Genomic DNA, 25063 nt, shown 5'->3' with positions numbered 1-25063 from the left:
GATCCTGTAGCTGATTCTTCAACTCACGCATCTCTGACGGAGCCAGATGATACGGTGCTCGAGAAATAGGCGAAGTACCCGGCATCAACTCTATGCCAAACTCGACTTTTCTAACAGGAGGAAAACCCGGAATCTCATCAGGAAATACATCTGGGAATTCATCCACAATAGGAGTACAATCTATCCCAATACTCTCAGCGGACAAATCTACTGCATAGATAAGGTAGCCTTCCCCGCCAGACTCTAGAGCTCGACAGGCTCTCAAAGCTGATACCAAAGGCATCGGGGGTCGCGCTCCCTCTCCATAGAAAAACCAGCTATCACTCTCAACCGGATAAAAGCGTACTAATCTCTGGTAGCAGTCCACTGAAGCTCGATAGGTAGTCAACATATCTATCCCCAGAATACAATCAAAATCATCCATCTCCAGGACCATGAGATTCGCTAACAGAATGTTCCCTTCGAACTCTAAAGGGCAACCCATCACTAGACGCTTAGCCAAAGCAGATTGGCCCGTCGGAGTAGAAACAGACATCACTACGTCTAGTGCAATGCATGGTAACTTATGCCTCTTAACAAAACGTGCAGAAATAAAGGAATGAGATGCACCAGTGTCAATAAGTACAAGAGCAGATATACCATAAAGTAGAAATGTACCTGCGATGACTCTCTCATTCTCCTCCACTGCCTGATCATGTCTCAGGGCAAACACCTGGCCAAAAGCTCGTGACCTCAAATGAGAACTCCCAGCAGGCTGTCCCTGCGACCTCTGCTAAACGGTGGCCTGAGAACCAGATCCTGAACCAGAACCAGAACCGCCTCCCCCAGATAGTGGACAATCCCTTCGGATATGACCAGTCTCTCCACAACGGAAGCAAGCTCCAGAAGCTCTACGGCAATGGTCGGTCGGATGGTTCTTCCCACAGTGATCACACTTGTCCTTCTTACCGAAACGGACAACACCTCCAGAACCAGAGGAAGAAGTAGATCCAGACTTCTTGAAAGATTGGGCACGGGGACCCAAAGAACTAGCAGGTCTCGACTGAGAGAAAGACCTGTTCCGTCGAATGCTGTCCTCTGCCTGGTGACAACGGCTCACCAAACCCTCGTAGAACATGTCGTCGCCAACCGCCACACGGTCATGGATCTCAGGGTTAAGGCCCTGAAAGAACAGATTATACTTCATCCCAGAGCTGTCAGCAATCTCGGGGAAATAGGATAGCAGATCAAAGAACTTCTGCTGATACTCATCAATAGACATGGCTCCCTGTCGCAGACTCAGTAGCTCGCCCGCCTTCGACTGATGGAGTGCAGGAGGAAAATACAGCTTCTAAAAAGCTGTGCGGAACTCGGCCCAGGTGGCCACTCCTCTCGCCGCAACAAAAGGTACAGAAGTAAACCTCCACCACCTGCGCGCACGTCCATTCAGAAGATAACCAAGGGTCTCCATCTTCTGCTCCTCGGTGCATTGAAAAGTCTGAAAAGTCGTTTCCATGCGGTCTAACCAGTTCTCCGCATCCTCCGGAGACTCACCTCCAACCAAGGGCTTAGGCCCTGTCTGCAAGAATCGACGTATACTAAAACGGTCCTTATCTCGATGACGATGGCGGCGTTCCCGACGAGGCTCCCGGTCGGCATCACCCCAATGCCCACCAATACTGCCATGAGAACTCTGGTCGTCACGATCTGTCATCTACAAAATTAATGTAGAATCTAAATCCCAAGAATATTTTGCATGCTCTGATACCATAAATATAGTGACTCTTACCTGGATCACCTACTAAACAAAACTTAGGCATGCAATTAACTTAATTAAACAGATATCAGAATAAAACTGCGGAAACCATAAACAATATACAATTTCAAGGCAAGGAATCTGTAAATATCCAAATATTATACAACCAAATCGAACAGCTGAATCAATCTATTAACAACAGAATAAAACCTAGGCGAAGCTCCAACTGGCCAACAACTGCCTAACCCCTCTTAGATCCACCCGCCTCGTCCAATCGCAAACCTGCCCCATGAATAGGGTGTCCAGAAACACAGAGTACGAGACGTGAGCATAAAACGGTCAGTAAGAGAGTATGAGTATACATGCATGCAAAGTGAACTCCCTATAAACTCAAGGTCAAAGATCAGATAACAGAGACAGACCGGGCGCTGGTATGTAGCACGATGTGCCGTCGCTTCAGGAGGTGGCTCCCATACCATAATACCAGTGGATATGCCGGACCCAAATCGATGAAAGTCCAACCACTAACCGGATTGGGAAAAACCCTACTAACAGACATCTCGAAGGAGATAGCTCAGTATGCAAATGAATGCAGCATAAATCAATGACATATAAATCATGCAGTCACATAATACATGCATACTCAGTCAGGATATCTCGAACAGTACTTCCGTACCTCAAATCAGTGCAAGCTCTACCAACTCTAGGTCCACGCCTATAGTCTGCTCTACACTGCCAAATGATACTACTATCATTAAAGTGCTCTAAAAGCCTTAACTAAGCTATTGCATACTCCTAAATATTTATAGGAAGCAAAAGCTATACCTTCGTCCGTCGTTAGCCCTTTGATGTCGATGCCTCCAGAACTTGGGCACAACCCCGCTACGACTATCGAACGCCTCGACGACTCCCGGGTCAAGCCTAGGAAGGCTAGAACAACTCGAATACGACTAGAGAAGAGAGAAAATCCGGAATTGGCAATTGAAAATGAATTCTCGGCCTTCTATTTATAGACAACGATCGGAGCCTCCGATCCTCGATCGGAACGTCCGATCCTGCCATCGGAGCTTCCGAAGATCATGATCTGCCACGTGTCAAAATATCACTTGTTGACTTCGGATAGGGGTGATCGGAGCTTCCGAACCTGATCGGAGCTTCCGATCCAACCACACGTCATGAATGACGTAATATCATCGGTGCCTCCGATCGCTCATCGGAGCTTCCGATCCTGTTTGGAGCTTCCGAACTCACCTTCGGAGCTTCCGAACTCTTTCCAAGTAATTATGATTAATTTCTTAATTACTGATTTTGGGTACGGGCTACTACAAAAGTGGTGTATTTGGTAGGGCTGATCAATTTTTTTCAAAAATCGCTCGAACCGATTGCTGTGCCTTGTACCGCACCGCCGTATCTCATTTTTTAAAAATAATCGCAGTCTTTTTTTAAAAAAAAAGGAACCGTCCCGCCCCCACGGTAGACTTGGCCATGAGCCGGATCTGAGTTGGTATTTTACCAACCCTTAATCGTCCTGCCCATGGCCGATTCCCGTCCGGTTTGGTGAACCGACGGTTCCAGTCCGGGTCCAATTAACCACCGGTTCTGGACCAAGCATTGCAATTTTTTAAAAAATTCAAGAAGAAGTTTGCAGCGCTGGGGCGCTGCACCTTCGAATTAAATTCGAAGGTGCAAGTGTGCAACTTCAATTATTTTTTAAATTTTTTTAATAAGACATATTTTTAAATAAACTCAATCAAATATTACATATCTCCATAATAAAAATCTATTATATTTATTAAATAAACAATATATTAGCATTTCAACATCTTATACTACAAACATATTATATTTTATTCGACTTCACTCGCATTTCCTTCCGTCGTAGTTTCGGATGTTCCTCCAGTATCATCTTGGTTTTCTTCATCATCACTTTGAATGTGTTGTGTTCGAGTAGCGATTTTTGACCAATCATTGAGCAAAAATTGAACATCCAATTTTTTTGACCTTAAGCTAGAACGTATTTCGTCCAATGTATTTTCTCCAATACTAAATGCTTACTCCACTGCCACTGTTGAAACCAGACAAGCTAGAATTTCTTTTGTCATTATAGAAAAAATTATATATATTTGTGTTTATTGCGATCACCATCTCAAATATCAAAGTTTTTCCTCATCTTTATCACTAAAATCAAAAGTAGTGGTAAAATAATTCTCAGATTCCTGACTAGAACTTGAGGATCCTCTTGGACGTTTCGTCCATTACCTTAATAAAAGTTGTGCTTTAGTAAGTTTAGAAATAACATTACTAGTTGCAGTGGATTTTGTTTCATGTGAAACAATTCGTCCACCATATTTGATGTTATATTCATTATAAATATCAAATAAATATCTTTTAGTATTAAACAGAATCAATAAGAGAGTAGGAATCGTTTCCGCAATAGGCTCCAAAGATTCTCAAATTTTCGCAGGGCCTGAAGATTTTTGTTCCCCTCTTCAAAATTTTTTTCTTGATCTGTAGCTTTCTCAGCTGCAAAATTAGTCTATTTGCCTCTATAATTTTCCCTATCTGTATCTCCATACGTACTATTATTTTATTTTATTTATGCACGAGTGACAAGTCCAACTGAGTGATGTTCCATCGTTTATACGGCAGAGATTCACTACCAACTTTAATGATTTTACCGTTTGGTGTAAAAATATAACACATTGATTGATTAATAATCATTGTTTTATTTAATGTTTGGCTCAAGTTCTTATAGGTTGCGTGTGGACGAAAATATTTCAAATCAATGGATTTCGATTCTATTTAATTGTTAATAATGAAACAATAGATCAAATCTTAAATCTACACACTACTTATTTACACATTAATTATATAAAGTAGAATGCATTTCAATTGAATCCATTTTTGGGTGGCTTGAAATTATCCTAACTAACATGAAATCTATATATCAATATATATATAAAAACAAGAAAATATGCTAAAAAAAGAAAAACAAACATTTTCCCGCCTAAAGTTTATTCTAAAATTAGTAAAATGTTGCAAAGATAAAAATAAAGATATTGTTGAAATTTAAACTAGGTAAAGATAATATTAAAAATAAAACAAATATTATATTACAAGTGATAAAATATGTTATCCAAAAATTTTAAAATATAGTTAAAATACGAGTGATTTTTTTTTTAAAAAATTAAAATGTTATTTTTCTTGATTCAACAAAATTGAAATTTTTTCTAATAGCCGGTGTTTTGACTAGCAATTATGTATATACACAACAAAGATTAAAAAATAATATTATTAATCTATATATCTATATAAAAGCAGAAAAGTTTGCTAAAAATATTTTTCCGTCCAAAAGTAATTTATAAAAATAGTAAAAACATTATCATTAATCATTAAATTTGAAAATAAAATATAGTTAAATTTAAAAGTATAGATAGAGATAATATTGAAGATTAAAAAAATAATATTATGATTGATAAAATATTTGATTTAAAAATTTCAAAATATATATAAAAATCTGATTTAATTTAAAAAAAATTAAAGTACTATTTATAGTGATCAAACAAAATTTTATTTTTGTTTTTAATAATGTGGTTGTTTTGTATCTATATATATATATATATATATAATATATATATATACATATATATAAACAAAAAAGTCACATAAATAGAAATAAAACAAATTTTCACGCCCAAAAGATATTTTCAAAAATAGTAAAGATATCATAAAATTAAAAAAAAATAATATATTATTTAATTTAAAATTATAGATAGAGAAAATATTGAATATTCAAAAAATAAGATGATATTATAAATTATAAAATATTTGATCTAAAAATTTTAAAATATAGATAAAAATACAATTTAATTTTAAAAAATTAAAACATATTTTGTTTTGATCAAACAAAATTTAATTTTTGCTCTTAGTGTTAGTTGTTTTGTCTAATAAAACGAAATTTGTACACCAAATTTTACAACACAAAAAATTATATAGGAATTTAATATAAAAAAATATCATGATAAATTAGATACAAAATATCGCGATAACATAGCAAAATTTCAAGATATTGATATTTTAGATATCATTGTACATGATATTTGTTATACCTTTAACAATTTTTATATATAAAAAAATAAAACTCATATGCAAATATTTAAACTAAAATTTTGAAAATATAAGTAAAAAATATGATTGAATTAAAAACAAAAATCAAAATAGTCTTTCTACAAAATTTAACTTTTTCCTCTTTTTATAAAAATCCGACAGATTTTTTTTTAAAAAAATTAATAAAAGTTTGATAAAAACTTTCATTATTAAAAAAAAGTTTAATAAAAATTAGTGATATTCTATTTAATCTAGAAATTATAAATATACATAAAAATACGATTGAAAAAAATTAAAATATTATTTTTTTATCAAATAAAATTTAATATTATTTTAATAGGATGATTGGTTTGTCTATATGCATATGTAGATATACACAACAAAAATATTCAAAAAAATATAATGTTATGAGCGATATATTATTTAATATAAAATTTTAAAATATATATAAAAATATTCTTGAAGTTAAACTAAATTAAAAATAAATTTTTTTGTGATAAAAAAATTAATTTTTGTTTATATATATAAGATGAAAATATTTCTAAAATATAAATTATAGTATTTTCAACCGAAAAATTATTTTCGAAAATAGTGAAGGCATTATCATCAAATTTAAAAATTCAAATAAGATATGATTGAATTTAAATCTATAGATAGAGATTATATAGGATATTCAAGAAAATATTATTTTGATTTGAGTGATATATTATTTGATTAAAGTTTTTTAAAATATAGATAAATATACGATTTAATTTTAAATTGTTTTCATTATAATACTTATAATTTTTTTGTTTATTTAATTTTATATAATTTATATATTAATTTTTTGTTAATATAAAAAACATTTTATACTAATTGTAAAAAGTTTAATGTAACTTATATTATTAAAATATTATGTATCTATATTTTATTATATTTATTTTTATATTTTATATTTTTATATTTCAACTTTGAAATTTTAAAATTTATTTTAAAATTTAAAAAAATTATATTTTTCTTTTGTATAGAATACAAATATTGCATGAATCAAATTTATAATTATTGGGTAAATAAATCCCTTAGAAAATAACAAATTTTTTTAATACAAATATAATATGAAAAACTAAAATATTAAAATAAGATATTTATAAAAAAAAAATAGGGGTGAACAATATATATATATAAACATATTAGAAGATGTTAAATAACTTATTTCATTTGCTTAAAACTATTTTCTTAAAAAATTTCCAAATAAATTTACAAAAGTTTTAAACTCTGTCAAACACCACTCCAACAACAATGAATTTAAATTGATTCCAATAATCTAAGGATTTGAAATCTGTTGTGATGACTTCAATTGTGGTGTAATAAATTTCAAGTTGAATTTTTTTAAAAGTTAAGCAATGAAGATATATTTATATCCGTAGATTTCAAATCATTTAATCCATTTCAACCTTAATTTATTTATATTTTAATTATTTATTCAAGCGCTCATATTATGTCAATAATTACATAAAAATAACATACTGTGCATCGCATAGGTAGAAATACTAGTATCTATATAAAAACAAAAAAGTATACTAAAAAAAGCAAAATACCATTTTCCCGCCTAAAGTTTTTCTAAAAGTAGTAAAAATATTGTATAGATAAAAATAAAGATATTGTTGAATTTAAACTCATAGTTAAAGGTAATATCCAAAATAAAACAAATATTATATTATAAGTGATAAGATGTTTTATCCAAAAATTTTAAAATATAGTAAAATACGAGTGAATTTTTTTTAAAAAAATTAAAATATTATTTTTCATGATAAAAAAAATTCTAATAGCTGGTGTTTTGCCTATCAATTATACACATACACAACAGATATTAAAAAATGATATTGTTAGTGATTACTATTTAATATAAACATTTTAAAATAAATATAAAAATAAAAATACGATAAAATTTTAAAAAAAATTAAACAGTCTTTTTCGTGATAAAAAAATAAATTTTGTTCTTAACTGATAATTGTTTCGCAGCGCTGTATCACTGTAAGTTTATTTATTTTGTTTAAAATTTGAAATCGTGATCACTTTTTTGTACTTTTTTCCCATCATTTCTTTAGTAAACAAAAATCTCTTTTTATTTAAACAAAAAAGTTTTTAGAATAAATCTTTATGCTGAAAAATTCAACTTTTCTTTTTAATATAATTTTTTGTTTTTATATTTATATAAATATAGATATAACTTAGTAAATATCGGAATATAGACAATATTAAAATATATATCTATATCTACATACTATAAAGCCCCAACAATCTAAAACGGATCAATTTTCTGCCAGTACCCGGTTAACACACGAATACACGCGTCATTTCTGTAATCTCCACTGACTACCACACAACACACGCAAACAGTTACTATAGAAAAACTGTTTTCGATGCTAGGCTATTTTTTGATGAAGTAGTTGTAAACTTGAAATTTTCACAATTTTTATTTTGCACAAATATGTTATATGAAACAGAACACCAAATCTTTTATTTTTGTTATCGTCAGAAAATTACTCGGTCTATATTTTGCACACGCAATTAATAAAATTTTATTATGTACATAATTTTATATTCAAAGTTATTTATTGATTAATTTTAAAAATATCATATTTATTTAAAATTATATCATGATAAATAATTCTCAAGTCAAATTATAAAAAAATATTGTAATATATTGATGAAAATATAATAAAATAATATATATAACCGGAGCCGTTGATCTTTGTTTTAAACGGTTGAAAAACAATAATCATCATTTTAGTTTTTCAAAATCTAGTATTGTTATGTTGAAAATTCAAAAAAATGTTCAACATTAAAGATTTATATCATGAAAAAACAAATCAAATAGAAAAAAATCGTAATTATTATCTCGATTTACGTGGTTATAATTAGGGTGCAATCGAGCCGAGTCGAGCCCAAGTAGCATACTACTCGAGCTTGAGCTCGAGCTCGATCGAATAGTTAATTTTGTGCTCGAGCTCGAGCTCGAAAATTATATATAAATAAAAAAATATATGAATAAATAAATAAATAAAATATTATATACATTATATTTATATATATATTTATATTATATTTTATATTTATATGTGTTATCGAGTAGCTTGCGAGATACTCAAACACATATATTTGAAGCTCAAGATCGAGCTCGATTGTATGCTCGAGCTACTCGAGCTCGAGTCGAGCTTTGACCGAGCTACTTACAAGCTGCACACGAGTAGCTCGGCTCGTTTGCACCCCTAGTTCTAATTACCAAAAATTTATACACTTGATTTAATAATTTGTACGTTTGTATTTTACTATTTTTTTTACTCATGTTTAAATTTAAACATAAATAAATAAATATTTAGTTTTTTATATTTTATCGGTATATTTTAGTCATATATATTTTTTATTTATTAAGTGTGGATTTATTAATATATAATTTGCATATCAATTGTTTTCAAAAAAGCGGATAACTATTTAATATAGATAGGAAAAATATCATTTTATTATATATTTACTAATATTTTAAAATTATATTATATTTGAATAATTAATTTATTAATGAGTAAAATATAATTATATTATAAAAATAGTAAGATACTTATTTCTAATAATTTTAAAATTAATATAAATTTATTTTTAAAATTTTAATCAATAAAAATTAATTTAAAATAAAATATACACTTAATTGAATTTAGTAAAAATAATTAGACTTAAAAGTAATTTTACTAAATGATAAAATTGATTTTTAGTTGGATAATATATCAATTAAATCATTTTTAATAATTTATAAATCAAATTAACATTTTATCAATAATTCATATATTAAAAATGAGTTTTACTCCAAATACAGTTATGAATTACTTCATCTTAAGTTAATTTATATATCAAATTAACATTTTATCAATAATTCATATATTAAAATGAGTTTTACTCCCAAAACAATTATGAATTGCTTCATCTTTAGGTTAATAATAATAATATTGAATAGAGTTTTGGTTTATTCCTCTCCCTCCAAATTTATTTATTTTCAGTTCAACTGCTGATCCACTCTTTCTTTCCACCCTTAATTTCTCCTTTCTTTCCAACTAATTTCTCTCTCCGCCGCCACCGCCGCCGCACCGGAATAAAAATGGCACCCATAGATCCACACTCTTACACAGACTCCACTCACCCACTGACGACCCACATCTCACTCTCCTTCTACTTCGACTTCCCTTCTTCCACCATCGTCTCCGCTGCACTCTTCTCCCTTTCCGCCCCTCACTCCGGCCCCTTCGCCCTAGACACCCGTTCCCTCTCCATCTCCGCGGTTCTTGATTGGCAAACACTCGCCCCACTCCCCTTCTCCGTCCACCCGGCCTCGCCCGACGCCGTTCTGGGGCAATCGTTGATTGTGACGCTAGCGAACCACTCTCAATTCTTGGTCATCTCGAAAACTTCTCCTTCCTCCACGGCTCTTCAGTGGCTTTCCCCTCCACAGACGTTTAACAAAGCTTTTCCCTTTGTCTACACCCAATGCCAGTCCATTCACGCCAGGTCCATTTTCCCCTGCCAAGATACGCCGGCTGCCCGGATCACATATTCCACGAAATTGAACATCCCCCATTATTTGTCGGCTGTGATGGCTGCGAAGCACGTAGACAGGAGGAACCCGGTTGCGGGGGAGTGTCTGGGATTGTGCGATGATTCAGTATGGTGCGGGGATGGGAGGATTGTTGAAGAGTTTGTGATGGAGCAGTCAGTGCCCCCTTACCTGTTTGCATTTGCGGTTGGAGAGTTGGGTTTTCGGGAGGTGGGGCCGAGGACTAGGGTGTATTCTGAATCTGTCCCCGGTGTTTTGGATGCGGCAGCCAGGGAATTTGCGGGCACAGAGGAGATGATTAAGGTCGGAGAAGGGTTGTTTGGGCCTTACGAGTGGGAGAGGTTTGATTTGTTGGTTTTGCCTCCTAGTTTTCCCTATGGAGGGATGGAGAATCCAAGGATGGTGTTTTTGACTCCCACAGTGATTAAAGGTGATGCTACGGGTGCCCAGGTTGTGGCACATGAGCTTGCTCATAGTTGGACTGGGAATTTGATTACCAACAAGTCTAATGATCACTTTTGGTTGAATGAGGTGAAAAACTTGCTTAAATTACATCCATGTTGACTTTATTAGTTCAACTATTGTGTTAGTTCATGCCTGTTCGTGAATCATGTATGCAGCTATTCAGAAGATATGTGTCTCCATTGCATTTTTGTAAAAAGATTTAGTAATGTCCTGTTGCCACTGTATAAAGATTGTGTCACCTTTGACGTTAGGCTTTTTTCCTAAATGACAGTACATTAACCACCTGTAACAGTTTGCCAGTCAGTCTTTTTTTTTTCCTTCTTATGGGCCGATTATGGTAAGTGGTTTGGTTTTTCTTAACTTTTATGGAAAGTTTCCTTCTTTCTGGAAGTTTTTTGTGAGTATAAGACGAGTTAACTGTTATATGTTACTAATTTCAAAGTCGCAGTTGCACCTGCATCTCATACCCAGGATTTATCTATCTTTAGTGTTTTGATATAGTTCCTTGAAAAGATAGTCACTTCGCTATTTTGTTAATCCTGCTAGTGGTTCTCCATAAAAGTTTCTGAGACAGCTTTTCCATGAGAGAAAATTAGTGAAGCTGTACAATCTCTTCTGATTAAATGAAGATTAGGTTCATTTTAGCCATACTCTCATCCTCTGTTATGTTTGGAGATTGTAGGGTTTCACCACATATGCAGAGCGGCGAATAGTTGAGGCCGTGCAAGGAAAGGAGAGGGCTGTTTTGAATATTGGGATTGGATGGAGAGGGCTTGTTGAGGAAATGGACAGGTTTAAGGACAACATGGAATTCACAAAACTGAAAACTAATCAGGAAGGAGTTGACCCTGATAATATATATTCTCAAGTTCCCTATGAGAAAGGATTCCAGTTTTTGTGGCGCATTGAGAGACAAGTATGCTTATTTACGAATGTTCCCTTCTTTTTTAGATTATGTTCATCTATACCTTCAAAAAGGGCTTTAATCGGTGTACGTTTTGTCTGATATGTACAGATTGGAAGGCCTGCTTTTGACGAGTTCTTGAAAAAGTATATTGCGACCTTCAAGTTCCAATCTATTGACACTGATACGTTTCTTGATTTCCTCAAAGTGAACATTCCTGATATAGAAGATCATATCGATTTAGAAGTATGGACTGAGGGCACTGGCATACCTCCAGATGCAATGGAGCCTGCTTCCGACATCTACAAAAAGATTGTGTCTCTGGCTAATGAGTTTAAGCTAGGTAGGATGCCAAATGAAGATGAAGTTGCTGATTGGGGTGGACAAGAATGGGAGCTTTACCTCGAAAATTTACCTAAATTCGTAGAAGCTTCACAGGTACTATATATTTCAACTTCTTCAAATGTTTTGCTTGTTACTAGGAGCCACTTGTTTGTTAGACGCGATGCTTTTGAACTTGATCCAAATAATTAGATGTATTATTGTAAAACTGATATAACTTAACTAACTTTATGACATTGCTTGTATCACAGGTGTCGGCTTTGGATGCGCGCTATAAGCTCGCAGAATCGAAAGATTACGAGGTCAAGGTAGCATTTCTCCAGCTCGCCATTTTGTCCAGGTGCAGTAATTACTATGGTGAGGCCGAGAAAACACTTAAAGAAGTTGGAAGGATGAAGTACCTGCGGCCACTGTATGCTGCACTCGTCCAAGGTCCCGGAAAAGAAGAGGAGAAGATATTCGCGAAGAGGGTTTTCTCAGAAGCATGTGCTTGTTATCACCCCATAGCTCAGGGTGTCGTGGAGGCAATTTTGGCCAAACACATGTAGAAAGGTTGGTGTAGTTGTGTAGGCTTAAGCACCTTCCTCTGACAATTAATGTTTTGGATGACTCTTGCAAATGGCCATCATCTTTGGGTAGTATCTATGCTTAATGTGGGTGGATTGCACATTTAACTTTTCTGATCCACTTTGAGCCGATACTTCGGCTTTACCGGTGAGAAGCATCTGCGTTGCACTTGGATACATTTTAGATGCGGTTTAGATTTTGATAACTTATTGCTTAAAATACAATGTTGGTGGCTGATTTGTAATTTGCAGGTTGTATCTCCTTTCTTTTAGAGTGGTTGAAAGAAAAATGTTCTTTCTCTGGTGTTTCGGAAAAAGAAAATCTTTTGTTGTTTTCTATATTGTGTTGGAACATCTTTAACTCGATCTATCCGAATAAACGATTTAACTGTTTTTTTTTTTGACTGGATCATCGAATTATTCAAATTGAATTCAAAAAATCAGTCGTTATTTCGATATAATGGAATGAGTCCTCCACTGTTTTTTTCAAAGATTCATAATCCACGCTAGATGTAACCTATGAATGAACTAGGCAAGAATCAACATTTTGGAACTCCATAACAATAAACCCTCTACTTTGTCAGATTCAAATCTATGCTATACTATCTATACAAGAAGTTAGATGTTCAAAGTTATGCTATTTGACATTGTTTCTTCGCGTGCAAACCTGGTTTTTTTCCCCGAAATTTCTAGCATGATCGAGTAAGTACCTTTATGATTTTGCTTCAGTCTCATGAATCATGATATATGATTCTAATTTAAAGAGTAACCAATGAACGATACAATACATAAGCATCATAACAATCAATAAGCTAGCTTAAATTGTATCAATGGATTCCTCTCATTAAATAGGTGACAACGGAAAACTGAAAACTGAACCTGCAAGCTTAAGCCCAGGTCCATAAACCAAATGAGGAGACATGCATGTTAGAGCTGCAGTCTTTTTCCTAATGCAAATCATCCAGCAATTTAAATATAAGCTCGGCCGAGCGGAAAAAAAAAAAAAAAAAAAAGTATTATACCCTTTTCCCATACATGATCACAACTTTTCTATCAGAGAAACCAAAAAACTCTTCTGGATAGTGTCATTTAATCAAATCCTTCATTCTAGTTACCTGACTCGTTATGCTTTTCCCTCTCAAGAATTGATTCTGAGAGCTCTTCTTTCGTGATTGGTAGTGTAGCATGTTCCTCTTTATCTGGATCAACCGCTGCTGCTATGGATGATTTCCTCACCTGCTCTTCAACTTCGGTTGGTGAGTGTATGTCCTCTTTTCTTTGATGGGGCGACTCATTCAAGTTTTCCTGCCCAAGTTTTGACTCAATTTGGGCACTTACCTTAGAAGGTGGTGAGTCCACTGATGTCTCCTCCTGGCAGGAGTCATCATGGTCACTACCTTTGGTGGGTGACATGTTCTGCTTTTCTTCTTTCTTCGTGAACTCCCCTAAACCATCATTTTGGATAGGTAAGCTGGGGCTCTCCATCTCGTCAGTTGAATCTGCCAACTCTTCAGAGTGATTTGCATTTTCTTTAACTTTTAAAGGCCCGAGCTTTGTATCAAGATCTTTGACAGAAATTGTTAAAGCTCTTGCATCACGAGCTGATGCTAGTTGTTCAGGAGATGATAGCTGTCACCAGGTAGGAGGCAAGAAAACCGAGTTTCAGTAAATTAAACCATGCGAAAAAAATTCAGGAACTGGGCTCGTGAGTTTAAAGCTTTAGCCAGAAGGCAAGGCATACCCTTAAAGTGAATCATGATATTTTCCTACTGGTCATTTGTTTAAACCTATGTTCTGGAAAAGATAAAAATCGTGGGAAGATAATTTATGCAATATCAAGAAATTACCACATAAGAACCCATCTATACGCCAACCCATGTAAAACATTGAGGGCTAATAGCACAAAATAAGGGCCTAGGAAAAATTATAAAAAGAAAAAAAGAAAAAGAAAAAGAAAAAAGAGAGACTAAATCAACCAGGGCCAATAACTTTCAACAAAAAATACTCGTGACAAACATTAGATTTTTTGTTTGTTGTCATTACCTCATTTAATTGTGTTTCCACGAATGTTTGCTGCATTTAGCAAATATCATCAACTAGAACTTAAGGACTCATCAGAATTAGGCAAGAGTAAAGACGATAAATAGAATTAATGATGAGTGAAATTACTCTCCAGCATTTTGCATGGTCCTTACCTGTCAATGGACATCAAGGAATAACCAACACTCTTTTGGAGCTTACCTTTACTACATCGTCTGCCCTTTCCTTCAAAGTCTCTGTTAATCCTTCACCATGAAGAGCTTCAAGAATGTAAAGCACGTGAGAATGGAGACCCTCAGATCGATGTTGGTCTATAGTGCATTGAGGAATAGTAGAATGGCATCCCACTGAATAAAAAGGACATTTGACAAGTTTCATGGGACATATGGTAATACAATGCCTGTCCATCTGGCGCCTCATGATCCTATCAGAGCAGTTTTGCTCACATGGAAGTATTTTGAAAGGACAGATGGAATCATGATGGTCTATCTGAGCTGCACTAAATCTAGAATTGCACCCTTCATTTGTGCAGGTCATAGTCCTAAAACTGCAGTGCAATTTATGCACTTCTTGATCATCCAGAGATTTAAAGCTCTTTCCACAGTGATATTTGTTTTTGAAATCAACATTCCTCAAGAGAGTCTGTGCAACCGATTCTCTCCTATTCAACAGCCAAAAACCATTTATTTCCATCTCTTGCACTAGATCATCTATCCAATCTTCTCTTTTTTCACTCAGTAGCCATCCTGAAACTCTGCTGAAAAAGTTCCTTTTAGAACTTGAAAAATCGTCAATCAAATCAGAGAGAATATCATATGGGTTTTCAGATATTTCTTCATTCACACCACCTTCTAGGGCAGACTCAGCCAAGAAATTTTCACTTCGCTGGATAAGATAATCCACCATTTCTCTTCTTATATCAACAGCCACTGAAGCTGGGCTTTTCAAGAGGCCACCAGTTGTGTTGTCAATACATGCTGAGGCCAATCCAGGAAGCAATTCCTGAGCTATCTTATAAACTATATCGGCATCGTAAAGATCACAGTGAACCGAAGGACCTCCCTCCTTTTCTTCTTCAAGTTTCTCTGGTTCTAACTCATTGTCATCAACAGGTGGATTCATAGCGCAATAAAACAACTGTAAAATGCCTACTGCCATAAGTTAAGGATTTAAAACAAAGACCAGAAAACATCGAATTCACACTAACATCCAATAGCAGAGCGCTCAATTAATCCTCATTCCCAGGATTTATTGCAAATAAAATTAATTTGACCATTGCTTCACGGAAATATAATTCGCCATCTTGTTATTATCATACACTAAGCTACTAAAACTTTAACAATTCAAGGTTCCAAAGCTACAACTGATCAAAGAAATAACATCAAATGTCATTCATAAGCGTAAATTTCAACTTCTTTCCTTTCTTCCTGTTCCCTGTCAGATCACCCGATTAACCATGTAAATCTCCAAACAAAACAATATTCCACATTAATTATACTCCCAAAAAAATATCGATCAATGCATCAAAATCAATCACTGGAACATGGTGAAAATCTATACATGCTCAGGGATGAGGAACATAAACAAAAAAAAATGTAAAATTTTCAAGCAAAGAAACAACTCCAACACAAATACAAAGACTTGAAATTCAAATCACATCATATGCTTGGATCTGGTGAAGAAAACAAGCTAAAATCGGAAGAATTTCAGCGCCAATGAATCGAAAATCATGGAACGGAACAATGTTATAACCATATATCATCGCAATGCCAACATCAGATAACATCGAGATATCGTGATTCAAGAATATCGAACGGAAAAGCATAGATTTTTCGACGTTATTAAGCATTATAATCAACAAAGTGAGGATTGGATTACCTGAGAAATCAAGCGGATTTTGAATGGAATATTCAGGAGAAAGGAAACAAATGGGACACCTGGGAGTTTCTTCAAACGATCACACTGAACAGAAATGGACAGGGTCAAATTATCAAACAACTGACCCGACCCGGCTCCTTGACCAACGAATTAATGAGATTGGGCCTCAATTATTCTAAATGGGCTTTCTGGCCCATATAAGAAAGGAAATTTGAGCTTTTTATTGGACTGAAACTCTTCAAACAACCAAAAAATATATTACCGAATTCTCGATTTTCGGTTTAATTTGACATTTTTTATTTCATTATCCAGGTAAAATATACTATTTACAAGGAAGTATAAAATATATACATAACAAACTAAATAAAAACATAAACAAATATATATCCAACATAAACCGAGATGTCAAAATAGGTAGATAGAATAGGTGGATTTTTTGGCACTGATAATTTCTCAAACAATCAAAAGACGGATGGATCAGCCCATTGGGCCGTTCCACCTATTGGCGAGTTGAGACGGTTTGTTCGTCGGCCTATCTTGTTTTGACTTGTTCAAATTTTTATTTTTATTTGTTTTAAAAAAAAATTAATACTTGAGATTATAACAAATATGCCTATTATCCAAAAAATTCACTGTATACATGTACTGATGTACATACATTCTCGTGAAAATGGAATTTTTTGGGTAAGTTTATTTAATTTTGTTATCTTTGTGCTAATCCCAAATGATTAATATTTTGTTAATTTTTTTTTAAAAAAAATCGTTGTTTGTGAATAAATGTTTTTTATTTTATTTTAATAAATTATACATACATTTTTTAATATTTCCTTGTAACTACATGAATATTTTGGGTAAATTTAAAAATTTTTTTGTTTATCTTTGTATTAATCCCAAATGGTTAATGTCTTTTTGAAAAATGTTCGGTGTTTGTCGAGAGATATTTACATTTTCTGACACTAATCAGGTTCAGTACAAATCCGAAAATACAAACCATTTTTTTTAAATATACATAATTAATGATTGTTGTTCCTAGAAGGAGAACCTCGGATCTTCACACAAAGCTTATATGATTTTTTGTCAGATTTTATGCTAGTGCTTCTTCAGTCCGGAATTTATATGATGAATTTCAATAATAGATATTATAATGTTTTATGTTCTGACTTGAATCAACAAGTAATTTTGTCATTAGAATGATGGATTCAATTAATAAATTGGTACATTCTCTTGCCTATAACCTATTCTTTACTCAAGTTTCAATATCAAACATTCAAACTTAACCCATACCCTAATGTATCATTCCCAATTAGTAAAGGAAATTGAAATGAATCAAAGAAATCTACAGAGGACCGATGGGCTAACATTGTTTCTTCTTCTTCTTCTTTAGTATAGTTTCCATCCCAAACTTTGGATCTTGGTGGTCATGAGCATGACAGAGTTAATGCAGATATTTTGGCGCAACCAGTAACACTTCTATCGTCGTCTATAAAAGATTGATAATCGGACTGTTAAGCATTCTCCCTTTTCAGTATGAAGTCCACTGCCTCTTCCACGGTATCAACAACCTGCACCAGTTTGCATACACAAAATAAAATTACTACAAATGCAGAACGATAAACTCACCAAAACCCAATCCATTATTTCACGTCCAGTTTAAAGTTGGGTTGGTTTTGATTCATAATATGCTCGCACCAGTTGTACAAAGAAGCTGTGTGCGAGAGTGCTGCATATACATTGTATCAATGCAGAAATGCAAACTCGCGTATTGTGTTATACTTTCTAATTTTCAAGTTCAATCATTTTGCAGCGAAATCTATCTTTTTGTGTCTTGACACAAATTTATTTAGGAATTGAGTGGGAATAACTAAAACACGCTAATGGCAGATATGGCCGACTAAACAGCTGGGTTTGTAACTAATTGATCTATGTGAACACCTGCACCCCTATGCTGAACTGGGCAAGAAAAAGAAACAAAAGCAAGATTAAACTTACCATGTCAGCTGGATGTAACGCATGGTTCTCTTTCTGCCGAAAAACGCCTGTCCTAGTCAAAATCGAAAACCACGGATGCCCTGCCTGAGGAAAAACATAAAAGATACCTCTATTAGAACTGTTGTAGATGCTACACACATAAGTAACCGATTTTAACAATCATGCCAAGAGATACAAACCTGCACTGCTCCTTTGACATCAACCAAAGGATTGTCACCGATCATATAGAGAGTTTTCAAGGAATGTGACCCGACATCCGCATTTGTCATGGCATTATTACTAGGAGACGAAAATTGTAGAAGGTATCCCAACATCATTTCTGCATGTCTGTAAACGGATGGATTTGGCTTCCCAAAAGAGGTATACTGCAAAGGTTTTTCATGAATTCTGCAAAACACAGCAAGTGAAAAAGAAGCAAACTATAAATTGCACAAGAATCTCGATCTGGCTGCTCTACAATGTGCTTACAGAACAAATTGAGAATATTATAACAACAGAGATTATGATAACAGCATCAATGAATGTCTAACACAACAGAATATTTATATTTTAGCGAAAGAAGAAGAATTTTTCTGCCATTTATTCAACAGACTGATGACTGTAAACATAAAAAAAAGAGTGATATAGGAATGAAAATCCATGACACTTAGAATCAGTTTCTAAATAGAAATTTTCAAACAATAATCCTCCATGAAGATCACACAAAAACTTTTCACGCAAATGGAACTAATAAGGTTCTCAAATTTGAGAACTAGTTTGAAGTTCCACCCAGGCATGCTGCTTTTTCTTTAGATTTTTTTATCTGCCTCTTGTTTTACTTAATACCAGAACACCTTTGCAGAGCATAAATGAAATTCCCACGATTAGATGAGAGAGGCCAACCCCTTCCCGAAGAAGTTAGGCAGATTTTTATGCCTCTAAGTGATGAGATTGACCACAAAACTTGATCCTTTCACTAATTAGTCATCCTATTAGTAGATCAACACTTTTAGGTTGGTTGGTCTATGGTTGAGTGCCTAGTGGGATGGGAGAGTGATGGGATTGAATAGATAAAGCAGAAAAACCTAGTACATTTTCTAATAAAGGCTCTAGTGTAGTTATCACAAGTTTAATAGAACGACAATCGCAGGTACCTGTTGAAGACACTTTCAAGAGCAATTCTGAATGCGCCCATGCCAAGACGTTCATGAGGAAATGCTGCCTGTCAGAAGTAGACAAGTGTTAGAAATGAGACTTGGACCTAACTCACCTCAAAAGCTAGCTCAAGAGGTGAGGGTTGTTCTTGTCTATATTAAGGGCTCCCAGGAATTGTATCCTACCGATGTGGGACAATATTCTAACACACCCCCCACACGCCCAAGAATGAACATCTGGAGCGTGGAGATATTAACGGGTGGCCTAATTATAGGCAGCCCAATTATGGGCGGTCCAACACACACGGAGGGTCTGGGCTCTGATACCATGTTAGAAATGAGACTTGAACCTAACTCACTTCAAAAGCTAAATGATGCCTACCTAGAGGTCAACAAAGAAGCTATGGCGTTGATCCAGAGGACAGTTTACAAATTAAATCATCCTCATGCAGGCTTTATGCTACCGTCATGAATCTGGATAGGATTAATATATTAACCCTTACAAAATATTATGATCAGCTGTGTAAGAGATATCTGTATTTCAAGTCACTTTGACAATCAAGGTTGAAATGTCTCAACATTCCCTAAAAAACATGAAAACATCTAAGTTGTTTCGGTAAATTTATTCTCATCATTTATGCGAAGAAACATTCACAAACCTGGTATTCTAGATCATCAGCAGCGAAATATAAAGGTGGCTGATGCTCATTCTGCTGTCCAGGAAGACCTCCAGAAGTCAAAATATCACACAGTACCTAAATTTATCAGTTATTACTTATTCTTTTCAAATATGCTGTGTTGTAATGAGAGCAACAAATTAATCCCATGAGAAGAGGCAACAAGACACACAGACGTTTATGAATTTAATTCATCCTACCAATATCCAAAAATTACTGGTGATTTGCATTATAGTGAACAATGAATATTGATGTAATTTAAATGCAACATATGCATGCGAAAGTAGGGAGTTTAGTTCCCTGGAGAGTAGATGGCTTCCTGAGTCACATTTCCTTTTTCATTCCTTAGCCACCCAAAATATTTTCTCATCCTTTCTCACTACCAACCAGCCCAAATTTCCCCATGCTGCAATAGAAAAGCTCTGGAAGTTCAATTTTTCAAAGTCCTCGGTCTAAATAAATTGTTCCCTAGTTTGTAATGTCTATATTCCCTATCTTCGGTTGTATTTGACACTGATTAGGAAGTAAACCAGTAACCTGGAGGATACTTTCTTGATTCACAGTGGATTTCATTTTCAACTAATTGGAACACATTCAATCGGTAATGCATCATTGCAAATACAAAACGGACAAAAGATTATGATAAAGTGTATCAATAGAGATAATTTTAAAATTCGGAAAAAGAAATTAACTTCAGTGCATCCAAGCATTTACGGCAACAGCTAAGCCTGTTCTACCAACTTACATTGGTCTAGTGCAGATCAACCCGGAGCAAAATCCAACATCCCCAATCAACCAGCTAATACTCATTTCAATTTAACAACTTCTGAAATTTCAAGTGTAATCTACCAGTATGCGACTGATTGACATTCCTTTCTGACACTTTCACATAATTTCCATTTGCTAAAGAAAGCTCTTACAGAGGTACGATGTTTCAGACCTACTTTACAGGTCATGATACTTGGATAAAGTTTCCTGATCATTCATTTCCAATAAAAATTAATATTCAACCCAGAGAACAAAAAATCAATTGCTGAATCAGAGAAAATAGATTTTTTTTCCAGAAACGGTAGTATTTGATTTTTTTGTTTATGTTGACATGCTGGCCACTAGAAGAATAAAAAAAATTACCTGAATATCCCTTCCCCAATCAACTGGATCACTAACAACAAATGCAGCTTTCACTTTGGTGGATAACACATAAGTCCTTGAGACTATCTTTTTGGAGTTTTTATCACATTCCGATTCATGCTTAGTTGTCCACCTCTTGTACTGGGCTACAAGATCAATGTTATCAAAGTTTGATGAATACTCATCGAGTGAGACAACTCTCCTGTACAAAGATATAACTGAGGACTAAGCGGAGAGAAGGAAAGCTTTAAACAGTCAGAAAGAGGAGGGGGGGATGTTTGGGAAGGCTTATCACTTCGGGCTTACTTGTAATCTCAAAATTAGGCAATGGAGCGCATTAACAGATTCTGAACTTACTTGAAACCATACTCGGACATCACTGCAGCAGGTTCCCCCTTTCCAGTAGCCACAATGAATTCATTTTCAAATTTAGAAAAAAATTATGGATTCAGTTAAATGGTTGATCAGTTCCCTTGGAAACAAGTGCCACATTCAAAATCTATCTTAGTTTATCTTCAAAATAATTGATCCAATGGCGAACTGTAATTTGAGAATTCTACTATTCTTCGCTAACTCTGGTGACTTCGTATTCATTTGGTCAAAAATGATGAGCAGAAAGTTAATCACCGCATGACTGTCTTATGCAGAAAAATGAAAAAAAGCAAAGAGATATACTGTTCTCGCCTTTGAATATCTAGCAAGCAGGAAAAGATTAATGCCAATGGAAAGATCCAATGTTGCTTTTGAGAAATAAATATGATGAAAATGTTTGAACATGATAGTGTGAAAAGATTCGACATAAAAATTTAAGGGCAAATCAGGGAGATAAAAGATGGAAGTCAAGTAAAAGTTAAACTATGAATCTCAGATGAATACAATACCTGTTTAGCAAATTTCTAAATGGTGAGTGGCCAAGCAGCACCTACACACAGCACAAAGGCGCATAACTCTTTCACACAACATATACTGGCCAAATGTTAAATGGTAACTTGATAAGGTACTACAGTATACCTGAGAAGGTAAAATTTTAACTCCTAAAAGATCACTCAACTCCAAAGCTCTTCTGGGTTCAGGAATACCACCACCTATGGACACACATGGATGTATTAATTCCTCCAGGGTTTTATTACCAGTGTTTTGCCTATCAAGACATATACCGATGAAATTATTGGTAACAAATTACAACAAAAATAACTTCAGGATGCTCAGACGCAATGAAAATGAATCATGCACTAAAATCCTTAAGCATAAAAATCTTTAAAATATTACAGAAGATTATACTCCCTAGAAGGAAATGCATGCTATCGTAAGTAGAGATATATGAACAACAATTTACCGGCAAAGAAAATATAAATCTGAAAATGTTATCATGTAAATGCAACATTATCCAAATGCACTTTCATTTAACAACTGGAGATCTCAACTTCTATTCCAAGAAAGCAGAACGAATAGCCACAGGTCCAAACAGCTGAAAAGTGGAGAGAAAGGAAGAATTTGAGTACGAACCATTTGTCAAGAACAGAAAAGGGATCTTTAAAGCACCTGCGAGTGATCAAACAAGCCCTATATCAGATAGTTCAATGTTCTTCAACCTTCAAGATCAAACTACTGCATTAACTTCTCACACTACAATTGCAGCAAACCCAATTACATCCAAATGCACAACCACATTTTAAAATTTAAAATATCTAGCTCAGTTTGAACCAAATAAATTTTAAGCAACAACATATCACGTTAAATCCAATATTTCTCATCTATGGCACTTCAAAAATGTTTTCCAATGCAAATTTAAAAATTTATCAGTTAGAAATTATTGAAAGCCAAACCATCCGCGAGGTGACTAAGTATTGACGTGCACAAATTCAATGCAGCACGTGAACATTCACACACAATTCTCAGTATAAAATATAAATCAACAAATTTGCTCATCAGGGAATGAAATTACCGGAATCATCATACAATCTTTTGAGAGCTCTTTGTGAATTTCCAATTGGAGTTCCACCTCTAAGTATGACTCCATCTATATCAAATGCTATCCCAAATGAATTACTGAAAGAAAAAAAAAACGCATTCAAAATGAGTCGAAAAATGCAAAATTTAGATAAATAACACTCACACGAATAACGATGATCACTCTTTGGAAGTCTGAAAAAAATTACTGAACTGTGCGGAGGTTGAATGAAGCGGCGCCGAAGCTCGAGGCGGCCGGAGGAAACTCGTCGATATCGGTTGCCGGAATCGGAACCTCATTTTTTGCTTTTATAAATAAATAAATAAATAAATATAAATATATATATATATATCGGGGGAAATAGCCAGTATGATCTGTACGTTGCATCTTTTTTGTTTTTTGTCCTGTATCTATTGAAATTGGACAACAGTCCTGTAACTTTACTTTTCATGTTATTTTGGTCCAATTTACACTAAAGTAAATTATTTTGACTTTGAATTGCTGATCAGGCGGCTGAGTTGTTTGACATGACATTATTTTAAATTTGTTGGCTGCCATGTAGACTAACTAATTAATTAATTTAATTAATTAACTTTCCAAATGGATTAGTAAAAAAACATGAATAATAATAATAATAATAATAATAATAATAATATCATATACATGCGGTCAAAAACATCCCAGAGACGGTAGCCCTAAATTTTGAAATCCTCATTTTTCAAGTCCCAAATTCTAATCCACCCATGAACACTTGATCGATGACCAAAATTGATTGAAATTCATAGAAACCAAAAGCTTTTCAAAGAATATTATCCAAAAGGAAATGATGATTCAACCTGTAGATGAATACGGCTAGTTTGGTGTATGTATTTTTTTTTTTCCATTTACGTGTCTAAGGATTTTTTTTGGTTTAGAGGTTTAGTTTTTGTGATAATGTTAGGTTAGACATTGTGCTCCCAAAAATGTTGACCATTTAATTTGAATAATGGAATTTTGGTCCCAAAAAAATTGAATTTCGGTGGGTCAACTAGTGGTACTGGGAGGAATATTTTGGGTTTCAATACCTTTGCTTTCTTCTGATGTAAAGTAGTTCATTGTTTAATTGTTGTCATCTTATTTATTGTTGTTGACGTTTTCAACTTTGATGAGAGTGTTATTCATGTGTTATCATACAGATAAAAAAAGGAAATAGTGATGGGAACCAGGGGATGTTAGCTGATGAGTGCGATGAGGTGGATGAAAAAGATCACAGTGTTACAAATGTGGGAGATGATCATAGTGATGATGAAAGTGATGATTTTACCGAAAGTTATTATGGTGATGATCTCGATGAAAATGATGATGAACTTTTCAAAAAAAATGTGGATAGTGAGAGTGAGTGGTTTAGACAAGAACAAGCGTCACAACCAGTGCTTGATAAAGTTGGGGATAAAGAGTCTAGTGAGGATGATGTAGTTTATGGTGAGGAGGAACTGAGAAGTATAAATGGATCAAATGATGAACAATATCAACATAATTTTCAGATTTTTGGTGTGGCAGACCAATACAATCCAACCTTCAAGT

The 25063-nt window shown here is 34.2% G+C and overlaps 3 protein-coding genes across 6 annotated transcripts; 1 reads left to right on the top strand and 2 right to left on the bottom strand.

Moving 5' to 3' along the window:
- Positions 1-9878: 9878 nt before the first annotated feature.
- On the top strand, positions 9879-13068 carry LOC140864674 (leucine aminopeptidase). Its single transcript, XM_073268969.1, has 4 exons — positions 9879-10955; positions 11572-11805; positions 11905-12231; positions 12387-13068. The coding sequence occupies exons 1-4, from the start codon at positions 9972-9974 to the stop codon at positions 12681-12683; spliced, it is 1842 nt and encodes a 613-aa protein (XP_073125070.1). The 5' UTR covers positions 9879-9971; the 3' UTR covers positions 12684-13068.
- Positions 13069-13513: 445 nt separating this feature from the next.
- On the bottom strand, positions 13514-16751 carry LOC140864978 (uncharacterized). Of its 2 annotated transcripts, none has more exons than XM_073269441.1 (3): positions 16620-16664; positions 14943-15889; positions 13514-14330 (listed from the first exon to the last, which is right to left on the bottom strand). In XM_073269441.1, exons 2-3 carry the CDS (start codon positions 15861-15863, stop codon positions 13809-13811), a joined length of 1443 nt encoding a protein of 480 aa, XP_073125542.1. In that variant the 5' UTR covers positions 15864-15889; positions 16620-16664; the 3' UTR covers positions 13514-13808. The 2 variants fall into 2 exon arrangements, with proteins under 2 accessions (XP_073125542.1, XP_073125541.1); XM_073269440.1 differs by having other exon boundaries at positions 13515-14330; positions 14943-15878; positions 16620-16751.
- A 1035-nt stretch (positions 16752-17786) lies between these two features.
- LOC140860215 (mitochondrial hydrolase YKR070W-like) lies at positions 17787-23806 on the bottom strand. 3 transcript variants are annotated; one of them, XM_073263102.1, is made up of 12 exons: positions 23714-23806; positions 23495-23598; positions 23056-23091; positions 22561-22634; positions 22431-22471; positions 21907-21978; positions 21550-21751; positions 20401-20496; positions 19742-19809; positions 18788-18995; positions 18609-18692; positions 17787-18181 (listed from the first exon to the last, which is right to left on the bottom strand). In XM_073263102.1, the coding sequence occupies exons 1-12, from the start codon at positions 23797-23799 to the stop codon at positions 18125-18127; spliced, it is 1128 nt and encodes a 375-aa protein (XP_073119203.1). In that variant the 5' UTR covers positions 23800-23806; the 3' UTR covers positions 17787-18124. The 3 variants fall into 3 exon arrangements, with proteins under 3 accessions (XP_073119203.1, XP_073119201.1, XP_073119202.1); XM_073263100.1 differs by lacking the exon at positions 22431-22471 and having other exon boundaries at positions 21907-21944; XM_073263101.1 differs by lacking the exons at positions 22431-22471; positions 23056-23091; positions 23495-23598; positions 23714-23806 and adding an exon at positions 22886-23044 and having other exon boundaries at positions 21907-21944; positions 22561-22690.
- Positions 23807-25063: the final 1257 nt, after the last annotated feature.

The sequence above is a fragment of the Henckelia pumila genome, chromosome 4 (genome assembly GCF_033568475.1).
Source record: "Henckelia pumila isolate YLH828 chromosome 4, ASM3356847v2, whole genome shotgun sequence".
NCBI lineage: Eukaryota > Viridiplantae > Streptophyta > Magnoliopsida > Lamiales > Gesneriaceae > Henckelia > Henckelia pumila.
Note: the sequence above shows the minus strand (reverse complement) of the source record. Positions and strands in the feature narration are given on the sequence as shown.

Bases quoted from the DNA above. Each gene is read 5' to 3' on its own strand.
- LOC140864674 (XM_073268969.1), top strand. From the start codon at position 9,972: ATGGCACCCATAGATCCACACTCTTACACAGACTCCACTCACCCACTG. The intron at 10,956-11,571 runs GTGAAAAACTTG...TGGAGATTGTAG, and splicing joins ATCACTTTTGGTTGAATGAG to GGTTTCACCACATATGCAGA. The intron at 12,232-12,386 runs GTACTATATATT...CTTGTATCACAG, and splicing joins AATTCGTAGAAGCTTCACAG to GTGTCGGCTTTGGATGCGCG.
- LOC140864978 (XM_073269440.1), bottom strand. From the start codon at position 15,863: ATGAATCCACCTGTTGATGACAATGAGTTAGAACCAGAGAAACTTGAA. The intron at 14,331-14,942 runs GTAAGCTCCAAA...ACCTGGTGACAG, and splicing joins GGGCAGACGATGTAGTAAAG to CTATCATCTCCTGAACAACT.
- LOC140860215 (XM_073263102.1), bottom strand. From the start codon at position 23,799: ATGAGGTTCCGATTCCGGCAACCGATATCGACGAGTTTCCTCCGGCCG. The intron at 23,599-23,713 runs GTTCAGTAATTT...TTTTTCTTTCAG, and splicing joins CTTCATTCAACCTCCGCACA to TAATTCATTTGGGATAGCAT. The intron at 18,996-19,741 runs GTACCTGCGATT...TGTGTTTTGCAG, and splicing joins CTTGAAAGTGTCTTCAACAG to AATTCATGAAAAACCTTTGC.